The sequence below is a fragment of the Crocodylus siamensis genome, chromosome 4 (genome assembly GCF_052110815.1).
Source record: "Crocodylus siamensis isolate JL-2025a chromosome 4, ASM5211081v1, whole genome shotgun sequence".
Taxonomy (NCBI): Eukaryota; Metazoa; Chordata; order Crocodylia; family Crocodylidae; genus Crocodylus; species Crocodylus siamensis.
Genome location: NC_143398.1, coordinates 174,136,498 through 174,153,273, shown reverse-complemented (window position 1 = coordinate 174,153,273; position 16,776 = coordinate 174,136,498). Strand labels below are relative to the sequence as shown.

General features: G+C 44.0%; 1 protein-coding gene and 1 pseudogene across 7 annotated transcripts in view; one reads left to right on the top strand and one right to left on the bottom strand.

Moving 5' to 3' along the window:
- Positions 1 to 2,510: 2,510 nt before the first annotated feature.
- Positions 2,511 to 2,595, bottom strand: LOC149867188 (U2 spliceosomal RNA; annotated as a pseudogene).
- A 180-nt stretch (positions 2,596 to 2,775) lies between these two features.
- Positions 2,776 to 16,776, top strand: part of FN1 (fibronectin 1) — a 78,768-nt gene continuing 64,767 nt past the window's right edge. For 5 of the 7 annotated variants that reach the window (XM_090044947.1, XM_090044945.1, XM_090044944.1 and 2 more), the window contains exons 1-6: positions 2,776 to 3,126; positions 4,759 to 4,887; positions 6,998 to 7,135; positions 11,968 to 12,099; positions 12,454 to 12,591; positions 15,634 to 15,792. In XM_090044947.1, coding sequence (XP_089901073.1) covers positions 2,967 to 3,126; positions 4,759 to 4,887; positions 6,998 to 7,135; positions 11,968 to 12,099; positions 12,454 to 12,591; positions 15,634 to 15,792 — 856 coding nt within the window. In that variant the 5' untranslated portion in view covers positions 2,776 to 2,966. The remainder of the gene's footprint in view (positions 3,127 to 4,758; positions 4,888 to 6,997; positions 7,136 to 11,967; positions 12,100 to 12,453; positions 12,592 to 15,633; positions 15,793 to 16,776) is intronic. The other 2 variants (XM_090044946.1, XM_090044942.1) reach the window with 1 other exon arrangement.

Below are 16,776 nucleotides of genomic sequence, written 5' to 3'. Positions count from 1 at the left end.
CACAGGTCCCCATGTGCCTCTGCTTGGCTTCACACACTGTGATAGGGATTTGGGGTGCCCCATAGGCTGAATTATATGGGCTGATGGCTGGATCTGCCATAGTTAGAGGCTGAGAACCCTTGAACTAAATTTATATTTCATTATCCTTTGTTTCCCTGCAGAACTCTTATTGAGACCATTCAGAATTCAATAGTAGGTCTGGGAAAACATGTGTCCATGCATGTCAGGACCCGACCTACTCAATCAGGAACCAGACCAGCCTGGTAGTTTATTATCTCTCAGTTAAGAATTTTTATGACATGCAGCAATAGCTCCCAAAGCAATTCATAGAGAAGACATACAGGCAAAATTGTTATGTGGCATCTTGCTGTCCATCATCCCAGAGGAAATTCATCTATGCCATGATGGGCCACTTCAAGTGCCATTTTGGGGCAATGACCACATCTGGCTTCTTATATAGACAAACAAAGAAGGTATTGAATGTGGACTAGCCAGAACAGGATAGGTAGCCATGCTGATGGGAAGCCATTGACCTTGAACACCCTACATTCATAAGTGGAACACTAGACAAAGCATCTTTGGGCCAACATGAAAGCTGTAAACTGTAAGGAGCTGTAAACTAATGGAGGTATGCTTCTAGCTTCGGGGTGTGGATTTTTATCTCCCTAGAATGTCTACAGATGTCCTACAGAGCCTAATTGTTTTGGCTTCCAGCTGAAGAGTGGGTCTGAACACAGTCACCCTTCTCAACCCCCAGCATTAGAAAGTCTTTCAAATTGTCTTAGTAGCCCAGGCTTACGTGCAGACTTCCATTTTCACTGCTATTGTTACTTAAGGTAGCTAGATTAAAACAAGTACTGTCACCCACATGACACCACCTTCTCCAAATTCCATGTGGATGTACCCTAAAGGTGAGTGGAAGGGATTACTCTGAGTGCAAGTAACATCTTAGCTATGCGGCTTTCCCTGCTACCTTCTGACATCTTGGGATATTTTCCAACAAAAGCTGTGGATTAGAGAATGGGGGAGTGCTTTCATTGGTAATAAGTTCTCTTTTTGAGGAGTGATGCCACTGAGGTTAGGTCAGAATAGGGGAGTGCTTGATTGGTAATAACCTCTCTTGAGGAGTGATACCACTGAGGTTATGTCTAGGTCAGCATTTCTCAACCCATGGGTCACAACCCAAAAGTGGGTCACAAACTTTAAAGAATTTTTTCAGCAAACTTTAAAAATAGATTCTCCTGCAGCCCCATGCCCACTGAATGCACAAATTTGGGGGGGATCATGTATCCCCCTATGCCCGCCCCACCCCGCACACCCATCCCCTGCCCCACACACTAGTGGGGCCTTGTGCTTGGGGGTGGTGGGCAGTGGGTGGGGAGTGAGGGGCACCAGCAGGGCTGGGGCTGAGGGGGGTTGGGAGTGAGGAGCATTGCCAGGGTCAGGGGTCTATGGGTCGGGGCTGGACATCAATATTTACAAATGGGCCCTGGTACAAAAAAGGTTGAGAACCTCTGGTTTAGGTGATTAGTGAAGAGAATTATGATCATAAAGCAAGATCTTTTCTTTACAAATTTTTGGGAAGCAAGGAAAATAAAGAAGGATGCTTAGAGTCCCGATGGGCATTGGCGACTCATAGGGTGTGCATGTGGGTGCACGCGCTCCCCCACCCCGAGATTGGCCACCACCAACATAGCACCCCCCCGAGACTGGCCACCACCAACATAGCCGGGGGCGTCTGCAGGCGGTTGCCGCTTGCCACCCCCGCCATGCTGCCGATGCTGTCAGTGGTGTCTGTGGGCAGTTGCCGCCTGCTACCCCCCGTTGCTGCTGACACCGCCACAGCCACCTGCTGGCAGTCCCTGCTTGGCCCGCCCTCGCTGCCAACGTCACCATGGCCACCTGTAGGCAGTCCTTGCTCTCTGCCGCCATGCCCCTGCCACCGACACCACTGCCTGTGGGTGGTTGCTGCGCCCCGCCCCCCCCCCAGCCTCTGGAGGCACAAGGCATTCATGCTGAGAGGGATCTGAAGACCTGTGGGGGGACAATTATACTATGGGGGGAACGGATCATAACCTAAAACACTGAATTAATACTTTTTGTTAGTTGATGTTGTCCTATTCTCTCTCTTCACAGAAGGGAAAATAAAAATCCCCCAAAAAGAAACAAACAAAAAAAGGATTTTTTTCCTTAATCCCATTGACTTCAGGGGTGTTGAGTCGTTACTCAAGATTAAAGTCTTTATTGGGTTGTTTTTTCCCCGCACAATATTTTGTGCGGTATTTTTTGCAATATTGTTGTGGGAGTGCTTCTGGCAGCCTCGGGCTATTCAGAGCGCTCAACACCCGCCTTTTCTGTGCTTTAGCCTGACTGGCAGCGAAACGGGGAAGCATCTGAAGGCTCCAAAGGCCATGTATTACCTCGGCCTCTCGGGGGAGCAGACCTGAGCGGACCGTGTGCGGTTTCCCCGCTCCAGGCCGGGGGCTTTTTTTTTTTTTTTCTGTTTTTTTGCACCGGTCCTGGAAGCACTGCAATACCAGGTCAATGCATGGAGTGGATGGAGCATGCTCCGGTTCCACCACCCAATACCAAAAAGAATCTGCTTCCAGGCCGGGGACAGCTCGGGCTGCGCCGAGTCTCGTCCGCGCCTCACGCAACTTAACGAAGTTTGCAGTGGTCGCTTTTGTTCGCCCCAGAGTGCTCAGCCCCGTGACGTCAGCGCGCGCCGGGACCAATGGGAGCCGCTGGAATCGGAGCAGGCAAATAGGTGCGGGAGCGGGCAGGGTGGGCGCCCCGCTCCCGCTGCCGGGGCTATATCAACCCCCGCGGGCCGGCGCTCTGCCGCTCTCTCGCCACGCAGGGAGGAGCGGGCACGGCACTCCCCGCAGCCACCCCGGGAAAGTTGCCGCGAAGTGCAGAGCCGCTGCTCCGCTTCTGCCCGTCTCTCTCCCCCCGACCTCTGCAGGATGCCCAGGAGCCCCGCGGGGCGGCGGCGGCTGCTGCTGTTGCTGCTGCTGCTCTTCGCCCTGTGCCTGGGGGCGCGCTGCACGGAGCGCAGGGCGGCCAAAAGCAGGAGGCAAGCCCAGCAAATCGTCCAGCCCTCGGCGCACGCCACCCAGAGCAAACGTGAGTACCTGGCGAGGGCAGGGGGCAGTCCCCAAGAGCCCTGCCACAGCTGGTGGGGAAGGTTGGGAGGTCCTGCAGGGAGTTGGGAAACACAGAGCAAGGAGCAGCGGTCTCAAGTTGCAGCAAGGAAAGTTTAGGTTGGGTATTAACTCACTAGTCTGGTAATAAAAGACTAGAACAGGTTACCCAGAAGGGTGGTGGACGCTCCATCCTTGGAGGTTTTCAAAACCTGGCTAGACAAAGCCTTGGCTGGGATGATCTAGTTGGGGCCGATCCTGCTTTGGAACAGGGAGTTGGACTAGATGTGACCCCCTGAGGTCCTTTCCAGCCCTCATTTTCAGCATGAAACACAACTGCGGTCCTGGGAGCAGGTCCTGTAGGAAAGGGGGCTGAAAAGGATTTGGTTTGACTCGCCTGGTCTTGTGGGCGGTTGAACCCTGCGATGGAGCTCAGCCGAAAGTTTGGTACTCTGATGGGTCTGATGGGCTTTGCTTGGCATGCTTGGGAGAGAGAAAGAAGAACGTCTTTCTTCCCCCTCCAAAGTGAGCGAGTTGCAGCATCTCTGTAGTGCCAAGTAGTCGCCTGGCCTGACACTCATGTAAGGATCTGGCAGCGTGAGTTTCGATGGGCAAAAGTGCCACTTCCCAATGAAGACATGGGAGTGGAAGCTGGTTAGAGAGCTTGCCTGCCGCATGCCTGTAAAGTAAAGACCGGCAGGGTTCTTTGGGTAGATGTGATATCTCTTCTTAGGCCAACGATCTGCTCTAATAAAAGCTATCACTTCTACCCAAAGAAGCTTGCCTGCGTATGCCCTTAGACCAACACAGCTACAACCAACAACCCTATAAACTAAAGAGCTCTTCAGCTGGATTAGCGTCAGACCCCTTCATCTCAAAACAATATGTGTTTGATTACACAGTGCAATGAAAGAGTTAAACACAGTGAAGCAAAAACACTAATGCACTCCTTTTTGCCAGGTTCTTTGGATAGATGTGGTATCTTTTATTAGACCAACTTTCTGCAAGCAATTATGTTGTGGGGGAAGGGGATGTCTGCTGAAACAATTGCCCTTATCACCTTTCAAACTGGTTGGGAAAATGTAGCCTGCTTATCAAGGACAAACTTCCTGGCATTGAAATCCAGTAGGCTGGGAGCTGTTCTCTCAAGGGAAGTGGTGGAGGCCCATTGCTTGCCACGTTAAGAGGTGTACTGACAGAGTTTTTGGCAGCGTTACCTGGGGAACAATCCCAACTAGCAGAGATGGACCGGGACTTGCTCCAAAGACCAATGAAGGCAATTGAGGTCTTTCCATAGATTCCATCGGTGCTTTGGATTGGGCCCTGAAGGAGTGGTATTTTCCATCTGTAGATCTGGAGCCTGTTAAATCTCTACTTCAAAGCCACCCATGCAGTTGCTGGAGTATTTCATTCAGAGCAGAGTGCTCACAAGGTTTCAAATTCAGTGCTCCATCTTGATTTCTCTCCAAATCTCAAAGTCCAGTTGCCACATTAGGGGCCGGTCCAGGACCTTGGGTATATGCCACTGAATGCTTTAACTCTTTCCCCCTTTTATTTGAGGGTCATGTGCAGGGAGACAAATGTAAACTGAAGACTTATGTTTTCATTCCTTCAGAGGGCTGTTTTGACAATGGGCGACACTATCAAATAAACCAGCAATGGGAACGCATTTACCTGGGAAACACGCTGGTCTGTACCTGCTACGGGGGATCCAGAGGCTTTAACTGTGAAAGCAAACCTGAACGTAAGTCTTTAATGACAAATGTGGAATGGATTGTGAGGCCAAGTAAATGAAGAATCAAATGGTATTATAGATGACGGACCAAGTTCACAGTTGGTATAATGTGGCATTGAAATCAATAATGGATTTATGCTGATTGACAAAGATTTGGCCCTGGGCTTTAACAGGTGCTTTTGATTAGAGATGGGCCACTACCAGAATGCTGTACCCAATCATCAGTCACCTCTAGGGAAGAATGAATCTGAACCTTAATTTTGGAGCCAGCCTTTTCTTTATAATGAGCTGTCCCAGTTCATAATTACCAGGAGGAAAGTTCAGATTGCAAAGTTTGACGTGGAGCTGTCTCTTCTCTACTTTCACCTATAACTTTCATCTTTATTTCAGAGCTTTTTTTACTGTCAACATGTTTTTAAAACAATTTTTAATTTTTTTATTGCTTACATATTTACTTGCTCCATAATTTGCACTTGAAGTTCCCATACGTGGCTGTAAGACTGGAGTAATTAATACCAGGTTGGACTAATTAATACCAGTTTATGACCATTCATATCTTCAATGCTGAGGATACATTTCTAGTTTCAGCTAAGTGCATGAGGGAATACAGAGTAAGTTTGGATAACAAGAGATTTTAAGTTTACCAGATGCTGGGCAATGTGACCTAGTTTGGGATAACAGTGACATTTGGCTGATCAGATGTTTATCGCTGGCTTGCTAGGACTGTTTTGTACTGGTCTGGTGATGCAAAGGAGTCATAAACCTATCTTAACTGATAAGATAGTTTATTGTTGTCTTTTGGCACAAACCATCCAGAGCCTACCAGTGACTCTAGCCTTTAATTATGTATGACGCAAGGTCTTGGACACTGCTGCCCAAGAATCTACTATAGTGGCAGAATACTTTTGACTAGTAACTCTTCTCCATTCCATAAAGGAAAATAAAGCAAAGTTCACTTCTCTCAACCTTTTACCATTGAACTGTTAAGGTCTCCTGTGGACCATCTAGACATCATAGTGAAAAATCAACAGAATTAGTTTTCTATAGAAAGGAATTCTGAACTTGATGGGAACACAGTCATGTAACTGTCTTGCAAACATTTAATGAGAGTTGTTCACACTTACACATAATTTTACTGACTTTAGTGAGACTGTTCCTGATATTTAAGACTATGTACCTCAGGGGCGGGCAATTATTTTGGGTGGAGGGCTGCTTACTGAGTTTTGGCAAGCCACTGAGGGCCGCATGGCAGACAGCCAGGGGCAGATAAATATTAATTTTCTAAATTTTGGGAGACCCTGTGGGCCAGATAGAATGGCCTGGTGGGCCACATCTGGCCCCCGAGCTGCATTTTGCCCACCCCTGATGTACATGAATAAGTATTTGAGGGCCTTGTTATATAAAGAAAGTGCTTCATCCTGTAGACATGCTGCCATACAAATGTTTATTCACTAACTAGGCAGAAGATTTGGATCACTGCATCTCTGTAAATACAACTACAATAGAAAGTCAATTATCCAGAATAATTAGTATCATCATCCTTTTGGATAATCGTATTTTTTCTGGATAATTATCATCATATATATGTTACTGTACTGTGTAGCACATTAAAAACAACAGGAAATAAATATATAGTTCTGCATGATGTTTAAAAATGTCAAAGACACTGACAAACAAAACCCAAGTAGGGGTTTCGTGATGCAAAACTGTCTGGTTAATTGACTTTTTGGATAATTCACTCTACAATAGTTCTTTTACCAGCTCACCCACAACAGTTTCCTCCATGTTCAGTTTTCTCCATGTATGGATCCTTCCCCTACAGTTAAAGCATCAGAAACCCTACTGTACAGTTACCCTTATCTGCACTCCCCATATTCACAATGGGGCAGTGCTGATCTTCAGTTATATAGAAAACCTTGTGTGAGGTCTCAGTGCTTTGATATATTTCACTCTTATGCGGCTGTCCTCCAAAGAAAAGTAAACAGATCTGAATTTTCTTGCTCGCAGGGGAACACTTAGTGAGAAGGAGGGAGGGGAATTGTGGTTTGAGTTGCAATCTGAATGCTAAAGACTGTACATTACTGTCATGATCACATGGAATCTATTCCTACCCCCTCAGCTGAAGAAACTTGCTTTGACAAATACACTGGGTCTACTTACCGAGTAGGGGAGACTTATGAGCGCCCCAAGGATTCCATGATCTGGGACTGTACTTGCATTGGAGCTGGACGTGGAAGAATCAGCTGCACTATCGCAAGTATGTTAGAAATCCTATTACTAGAAGCATTATTTTCTAGTATTATGCATTTTTCGGAGATCTGCATTATACTCAAGTGAAACAGTCAATATACATTTTATTTATAAGTATGGGGAGTGATCCCAAAAGCCCAAAGCACCACTATGAATTTTTCCATTGAAAACGCCAGTTGTATTCACATGAATGGACCTACCATAAGTAAAAGGAATTATGGCATGGGCAAGGCTAGCAGGATTTGGTCTTTTATTTAAAAAGAAATGTATTGTTCTGTCCTGTTACAATAGGCCAACATTGGAATAATTTGTGTCCTGGCACATGCTTTTAGGACTAGTTTAAAACATTTCAGCTGCTCTATAATTATTACAGGTCATTGAGATTCATCAGATTTCGATGGTAACAAAAAGAAGGGTCTTACTATAAAAAGACGGCCAGATCCCCAGGTGTTGAAAGTCAGCCTGGTGCCATATTAGTGGACCTACAGCAGCTGAGGGCTACCCTTTAAAAAGTTCCATAGGCCTCCGTAGCAACAAACAGGCTACAGTTTTGTGTAAGAGAGTCAGGAGAAACTGGCATGGGCCATTATCAACATATTTCTACACTTCTTTATTCACTACTGCTCCATCTTCTTAGCTAGTCTGTTTCTTCACAATCCCTTCCTTTCATCTCTAGGAGGCTTTTTAAGCCTTTCCGTCTAGAAATCCTTTTGGTGTTATTGGAGACTATTTGTCACCACTTCCCTACCTCTTTGTTTAATGAGAAGACTTATCTTGACTGAACAGCCTCTGGTACCATACACTAAAAGCATGATGTTGGTACATTTAGACCAACATTTTCAAGTCCCTTACACATCTTTAACAAGTCTCCTCTTCATTGTTTTTTCTGATATAAAAGCCAGTTTAGTTTGGTTTGCTGTTCAAAGCTCCTAATATTGAATATTTCAAACAGGACATCAGAAGTGATACTTCAGGAGAAATGCATAAGGCTAGAATCCAATAGAGACAGACCAAATTCTACACTGAATTCAGAGGGGGTATGTTAAACATAATTAGAATTGCAGTTACCCTGGAAGCAGTAAGATGGGATGTTTGAAATGCTAGTTGTTGTCAAATTTAGTAGAGTAATTATTGCTAGACTCTTATTTTAAATTTCCCCAGCATTGACCTGATTCAGAGGCCTCAATAGATGGACTTCTGTTAACCTCAGGTCATTGCATTAGGCTCAGTACTTTTGCTGCTACACGGATTATTTTAGGAAGTAGGCAAAATCAGTGGTTTCTAACTTTGATCAATGTTGGAATCTTCATCCTCTGATTTCCCGTAAGACCCTGCCATTCACTGCTTCAAATACTGGTCTTTCTGTAAATGCTGACCAGTGGATACAAAATATGTGAGGCTGACTTGCTGTTATTACTAGGTCATCTGATGATAACCTAGCCTACAGCTTGACATTGCATTGAATTTGAAATCTAGCAGGAATAAAAACAACAGTGGCTCTAACATCCTGTCCCATCAATTCACTCCCTGCTCTCCATGCTCTGGCCAGCACTCTGATGTCTTCTGGTTCTGACAATAAAACAGTCCTAAAGGAGATCAGAGACTTCTCTGATGTTTTTCCAACACACACACACACACACACACACACACGAAAAAGAAATAGGGAGGAAGCCAGAGAGAGAAAAATGCCGTTGAACAATATTTTTCCATGGCAATTTCTAAACTGACTGACTTCTACTGTAATTTATGTTTCAGATTTTTCATTTTATTTACATTTGAGCTGAAAATTGGTAAACTTTGGACAAATCTTAAACTGTTTGTTTCATTTAGTTGTTGAAAAATTGATTTAAACAGGATATTTTCTTTAGACATTGCCCATCAAAAAACAAACAGTACTCCCCACCCCCCAAAAGCAGGATGTTTCATTGCAAAAACATAATCCTTAATGATAACCCTGTCACTCACCTTTGCCCAGTAACAGCCTCAGTTTCAAGAGGATCTGCAGTGCGTTCCCTTTAACTAGCTATCACCATTCTGCTCTTTGAAGCTGGCTTACAACCTAAGCCATCCACTGGAGTCTCTTAGATTGTTAGGGGCTGGAAGGGACCTTGTAGATCATCGGGTTCAGTCTCCCTGCACTAGGCATGAAAAGACAACTAGGGTCAAGTGACCACAGTGAGGTGACTGTCCAGTCTCCTTTTGAAGATTTCCAGGGTAGGTGACTGCACCACCTCTGGAGGGAGTTTATTCCACAGTCTGGGCACCCTGACTCTGAAGGAGTTTTTCCTGGAATTGAGCCTGAAGTGGCCTTTCAGGAGTTTGTGTCCATTGCCCTGGTCTTCCTCAGAGGTGCCCTGGTGAACAGCTGTTCACCGAGTTTTTGATGTACTCCCCTGATGTAGCAGTAAGCTGTTATCAAGTCCCCTTTCAGCCTTCTCTTCTGTAGGCTAAAGAGGCCCAAGTCCCTCAGCCTTTCCTTGTATGGCTTGTCTTGCAAGTCCCTGATGATATGGGTGGCTCTTCTCTGGACCCTCTCAAGTTTTACCAAATCCTTACTGAAGTGCAACACCCAGAACTGGACACAGTACTCCAGCTGTGGTCTTATCAGTGTGGAGTACAGTGGGAGTATCACTTCCTTAGTTTTGCATGAGATGCAATGGTTAATGCATGCCAGCATGTTGTTTGCCATGCTGGCCATAGCATTGCACTGCCAGCTCATGTTCATGTGGTGGTCGCTCACTACCCCTAGGTTCCCTTTCAGCTGCGGTACAAGTCAAATTGTCGCCACCAAGCCTTGAGGTATGTGGGGGATTGTTTGCCCCCAGATGGAGCGTCTTACACTTCTGAGCGTTGAACTTCATCTGGCTTTGGTCCACCCAATTCTCCAGCCTGTTGAGGTCTGTCTGTATCTGCGACCTAACTCCTGGTATGGCCACGCTCCCCCATAACTTAGTGTCATCTGCAAACTTGGCCAGCGAGTTTTTCACCCCCACATCCAAATCCTTTATAAAGATGTTGAAAATCACTGGTCCATGCACAGACCCCTCAGGGACACCACTGGCCACTTCTTGCCAGGACAACACAGATCCATTCATGAGAACTCTCTGGGTCCTACTATGCAGCCAGTTTTCCACCCACTGAACTGTTGAGCAGTTAAGCCCACAATCTTCCAATTTTTCCACAAGCATAGCATGGGATACTAGATCAAAAGCTTTTTGCAAGTCTACCACGTCTCCTGTGTCCAGGTGGTGAGAGACGTGGTTGTAGAAGGAGATGAGATTGATACAAACAAGACCTACCCCTGACAGAGCCATGCTGGCTGTCGTTCAGAATCTTACCCACAACGAGCATATCGCACATAGATTCTTTAATGAGTTTTTCCAGGATTTTCCCTGGGATGGAGGTTAGGCTGATTGCCCTATAGTTGCCCGGGTCCTCCCTCTTTTCCTTCTGGAAGATGGGCACAATGTTGGCCCTTTTCCAGTCTTCAGGGATTTCCCCAATGCACCACGAATTCTGAAAGAACTCTGCCAGGGCTTCTGCAATGACCTCAGCCAGCTCCTTCAGCTGATGAAGTCCATCTGGTCCTGCTGACTTATAAATGTCTAGCTTTTCTAGTTGGTTTTGTACCAGCTCAGCATCCACAGTGGGAAGGCTGTCATTTCCACCATGCCCCCCTGTGATCCTTATCACGCTTGTCTTTCCTCTTGGTCCAGTGAAATACCAAAGCAAAGTGGGCATTCAGGAGTTCAGTTTTTTTCTGAGTGTCCATTACCAGCTGTCCCGAGGTGTTAAGCAGGGGCCCCACACTTCCATTTGTTTTCCTTCTACTGCCTATATACCTAAAGAATGACTACTTCTTGTTCTTGACTCCCTTGGCTAACTTAAACTCAGTTGTCGCCGAAGCTTTCCTAATAATTTCCCTACAAGTGCAGACCACTTGTAGTCTCTTAATAGTCTTTCTCCAATTAGAGTAGCACCCAAAGTCTCCATCTCTCTCCTCCATGTAGAAACACCAAGCAGCCCCTCTCTGTCCTCAGCAAGCCACTCTACTTAAGGTCAGTGGAGGAACCCTGACCCTCCTCCTCCTCTGGATTCTAGCCCAGGAGCCACAAATAAAGCATCTCTAACCAGCTTTCAGTCCATTACCTTCTGCATCCACAGATCAGCTCTTACGTTGTCGCTGGGAAAGCACCTCCTGTCCTCCATCTGCTGTACTTCTTTTGCATAGGTGCTCAGGCAACCCTGCCGAAGCTTGTCACCACAGGAGGCTTCCAGCATTGGTGCTTCAGCCTGTCTGAGCCAAATCTTCAGGATGGCCCCAGTAACAACTGCTTCACAACCCAGTTCAGACCTGCTGACAAGCTGCAGGCAATCACCTGGCCTGTTAAGCCACCTCTGTCCCCACAGGAACAGCAGATCCCTCTCTTGTTTTCACTGCTCCAGCCAGCCTTTAGCTGCTTGGCTTTCCCCCTTCATAAAACCTGCTACTGGCGTGGCTGGAAAAGCTACTTAATCTAGGCTGGCCAGCCTCTAGGCTTCTATGCCCTTAAAAGGGATACTGTTCATTAATGTGTGTTAATCACCTGAGTTTCTTTTGTGGTTGTGAAACTTAATGTCACTGAATTTCCATTTGGAACTAACTTCTTTTCATTCAAACAGGATCCTCAGTGCTTTTACTTTCAGGATATACCTTGGTTTATTTCCTGTTGTCTTGGGATGCCTACGGGGAATGCTTCTGAAATGACAGTGGGTTATATTGTATGCCTTGGTATCACTGAATATGCACAAATATTCTTGTTCTCAAAGCTAACTAAAACCATTTTCTATTTGCCACAGATCGGTGCCATGAAGGGGGTCAGTCCTACAAGATTGGTGATACGTGGCGCAGACCTCATGAGACAGGCGGCTATATGCTAGAGTGTGTGTGTCTAGGAAATGGGAAAGGTGAATGGACCTGCAAACCTGTAGGTATGTAAGGGTTTTGACGTATTTCTTTGAGAGACCAAGCTTTTAAAGTGTTTGGCAGAAGTCTGCAACAAAGGCCATTAAACAATCGTATACTCAAACAAAGCTTGCTCATTTTACTTGGTTTGGGCCCGTAGCCTATTTTAACTTAAGCTGGTGGACCAAACAGGTTTGTGCACTGCTAGTGGCTCTTAATCTCTTTTCACGCTGAGATCACACTTCTGTTTAGTAATAGGATCAACAGAAGAACAACTTCCTCACACATGTGCATACCCACAGTGAAAACCCTTGGAGTGTAGAAATAACATGCATTTAAAACAGATGAGAGAGAACACTGACTTTTCTTTATTCCTGTAGCTGAGAGATGCTATGACAACAATGCTGGAACCTCTTACGTTGTCGGAGAGACTTGGGAGAAGCCTTATCAGGGCTGGATGATGGTGGACTGCACCTGCTTAGGTGAAGGCAGTGGACGTATTACCTGTACCTCCAGAAGTACGTATTGATCATTATTGTCAAAGTGTTAATGTTATGGCCAACTGATGTGTGTGCATTGTTTTTTAAAAGCACAGATTCTAAAATGACATCTTTTTTTTACTCCTTTTTTGGGCCTTGACAGTACAAGCTAAGACACTGATAAGATGGAAAAAGAAAATGTCAGGAATGCTTGGCATTACATAAAATGTAGGAATAATGTTGGCCTGCATCAAATATTGTATGCATGTGCATAGTCAGGGAAAGGGGGTGTGATTTTAAAGAACAATCAAGTTAGTCTAATGTAAAGTGTGTGAAATAACTTTCAAGATGAGGTTGGAAGCAAAAATTTACAAGTGGTTTTTACCATATTCCGTTTAGTAATCTCAGCCCCACTGGGGACACGCAAGAGTTAGCTTTGCCTGTGAATGACAGGTGGTTATGTTTGTGGGTTCTACTTTACAAAGACAGCTTTGGAGAAATATACATAAAGGCTCACTAAATATCTGCCTAGTGGACCAAATTATCCACTGATTTACAGTGCCTGAATCCCCCAGGATATCAGTAGAATTGTATGGTCTTCAAATTAGTGCAAGATTTTGCTTGAAGTCCTTCTAAAGCTGCCTCTATGCTACTTGTTTTCTATTGATGCAGCTCTTTACTACAGGATTGCACTAATGCTAACACTTCTGTGCTAGGATTTTGTACCACTGCCACTATATTGACACAAAGTATCCCATTGTATTGGTATCTGCAACCTAGGCAGGGCCTTTAAAAGTCATCCCTTTACCTTCCTTCAATTGTGAATACAGGTCTCCTTTGCTTTATGCGGGTTTTGTAGGTGCAAATTAGCTCTTTTATGTGATGACCCTTTTTATACCAAAAATTCATTATATGCATGGTAAATTCACTCTTATGCGATCAGTGTGGTGGGAGCTCACTGTCAGCTGCTTTGTGCAGTGCATTATGGGAGTGATGCACACCAAAATATAGTCTCTTGTGGAGATCTTCATTCCTCACTCATTGTCTGCAACTCGTGTTTCTGTAGTTGCCCTCCCCTTTATGTCTTCTGTGCATCCCTCTAGCTTATCTCCTACCCCTCTCTGCTGTTGGTAAATACCAAAATTGTCTTGTAAAAGTAGTAGAAATGGGTCTGGGGATCAGTACAGTTGAGATCTTGAAACGTATCCCTATTTGTTACATTGTAAAGTGGGTTCCCTTTATGCGAATTTGAGTTATGCGCCATTTCCCAGGAATGCATGTACAGCATAAAGCAAGGGAAATCTGGACATGTAAAACCAGCTCATTGTAGACCCATGACAATTTGCACCAGCTGAAGATCTGCCCTGAGGCAATTTGACTTGGTGTCTTATGCCTCAGTAATGCAAGTTATGATAAATGTCTCTGAAGCCTTTAAATGGCTGCATACCCAATTGTCTTGGGATAGGATGCTAGTAACTTTCTGCTGATACAAACAATAGAACTGTAAAGAACTAAAACTCAAAGAAGATTTGGGATTTGAGGCAAATTTATGGAATGATACAGTCAAGAAATAAGCTATAAAACCAAACCAGCCATGTCCATGTTAATGCTGTTTGAAAGAAATAGGAAAAATTATTAATTGTCAAATGGGAAAGGATAAAGCCAAGAGAGAGTATGTTACCTGCAAGGTTTGTCTTTTGTCTTGTAATTTTAGGGACCTTCTGTTCAATCAAATTGGAAATTACAATATGTCTTCCCTATTCATTTTTTCACAAAAGTGGATTTTCTTCTAAAATGTAATCCTGTATCGATATAGTCTTTAAATATAAACGGACAGCTGTGGCTTACATAATTGTGTACATACCAGTGGATGTGTAATTAATTTTGGAAAATCTGGTCTGTAATTCTTAAAAAGTGATTTTTGGTTGCTTTACTTCTTGGACACCTTAAAGGGGCCTGATTTTCAGAGGGCAGGTGTATTTCCATGTAAAAATAATTATATTATCAGCACTATGGCCACTTTTTTGGCAAATGCACAGCTTTTTGTCATTTTAACTACTAGGACTTGCTAATGAGTTTTCCACATGTTAGTTTCCTACCCAACAGCAATCTGAAGTAATGCATACATCATCTCACAGTTGTTCATACAGTAGACAGGACTTTTTTTTTAACCCATGATTAAATTTGAGCCATAGTATCAAGTTGCCTTTGCATGTGAAGGTAAAAATGTTGTAATGGAAGAAGAATTAGTTAATCTGTGTGGCTCTGCATTCAGCTAGAAGAAGTTTATTGTACTATCATTTGAACCTGTTCACTCAATTCATTGGGGGTTGTGGTTACTAAAGACAACAGCAGGATTCAGAAATGTTAAGATTCCCAGACAGACATCCGTAACTTCCATTAACTTTATTGGCAGTTTCCTGCACATTTCTTGAGGAAGAATTTCTCCTCAAAATATTGCCCATCAAATAGGATTTATTTCCTTCTAACTGAAATAGGTCTGTGTGGGTATGAACTGGCCCCCTCTGTAGCATGAAATGAACATGCAGAAAAAGTCCTTGTGAAAAATTAAAATTGGTTTCAACTTTGCAGGGGAGAAGGGTTCCCACAATGTGGACAGGATGGAATATACTTAAGGTGGTTTTGAAATTAGCAAGAATGGCAATAACCTAAAACTTGATTGGCAAAAATAATTTTGAATGCACTCTGTTTTGTCCACAGTGGGAGCACACTTGTGGTAGCCAAAACCTGGTTCCATATCAGCGGGTTAAATCTTGTCCCACTAAAATCAAGGGGAGTTTTGTCCTCCCTGGGAAATTTTGCCCTTGGCTTCAATGGGTCTGGGATTTCTGAATGGCTCTCCAACATGTGCTTTTTTGCAGTTTAGTCAGACATTTAAAGCATATGGCTAGCTTAGTAACAAGTAATGGAACTGGGTAGTGGAAGATAAATTGGGTTATGGAGGATTAACAGTGGAATAGCTCATACCTGTTGCCATGTGTCATAGCTTTTGCAATAGACAAGCATTTTAGTATTGAAACATTAAACTCTTCCCCTTATTAATTTTTTCTTCCCCTACAGATCGGTGCAATGATCACGACACCAAGACTTCCTATAGAATTGGAGATACATGGAGTAAGAAGGATAACCGAGGAAATCTGCTTCAGTGCATCTGCACTGGTAATGGCAGAGGCGAGTGGAAATGTGAAAGACACACATCCCTGCATACTACTAGCACAGGTAAGTGCCATCTCTTAGTGCACCAGAAGCACTGAATAGTACAAATCAAACGAGGAAGATTTTGTGTTGAATTGCACGAATCAACAGGAGTTCTGCCAAAGGAAGAGCTTCAATCTGAGCCAGTTTTCAGAGGAGACTAATTGTTGTCTTGTTTGTACATATGTAAGTAATGAAATACACTTACACATGACTTGCATGCACAAATTAATATATTTGCTGCGAAAAAACATGCAAAAAACAGAACATGTAGAATCATGCACCTACAAATAAACTAGTTTGAAAATGTGGCACTTGAGGTTAAAAGGGTTGCTTCAGGGTGACCAACTTTAAATTTCCTGAACTGAAATTCTGCTAAGGCCTTCTGGTCTTCCAAGATTATGCTGTTTTGGGGGGTTTTTTGGCAAGATAACTACTTCTGCTCCTGGTCAAGCTTTAACATACAGAAATGTTATATACAGCATTTGTGTATTAAATGACTTATATTGCATATGTATGATCCTTCGTGATTTTTGCTCGACATTTTATATGATCATTGTAAACAATGTCCCTTTTTCTTTGATTAGGTAAACTGTTCAGCAGCTGAATTATTTTTCAACATATCTTTCCACTTCCAGAATTTAGTTTCCTTTCAAAATAAAAACATTCCCAGGGGCCTATCTTAAGCTTTTTCACCAGAAGTTTCCTACTGCTGTTGCCACCAATTTCAGTCCAAAATGGGAACACTAGTATAGACAGGGCTCCAAGAAACCTCTTAGCATTTTAAGAGCAGATCATGGAACAGGTCACTATGACAAAAGGCTTCAGTGATTGCCAGTGTCATGCCTGCACTGTTGCTGAAGTGGTTGTAGGAACAGCAGGAAATTTTAGCTGAAGTTTCCACATGTAGAAGAGGCCTCTGCATGTCTCAGCATTACTCTTGACTACAACTGGTCAAGAATTTTTCATCAAATACCTTCTTGACAGGAAAAGGCTTTTCCCCAAACC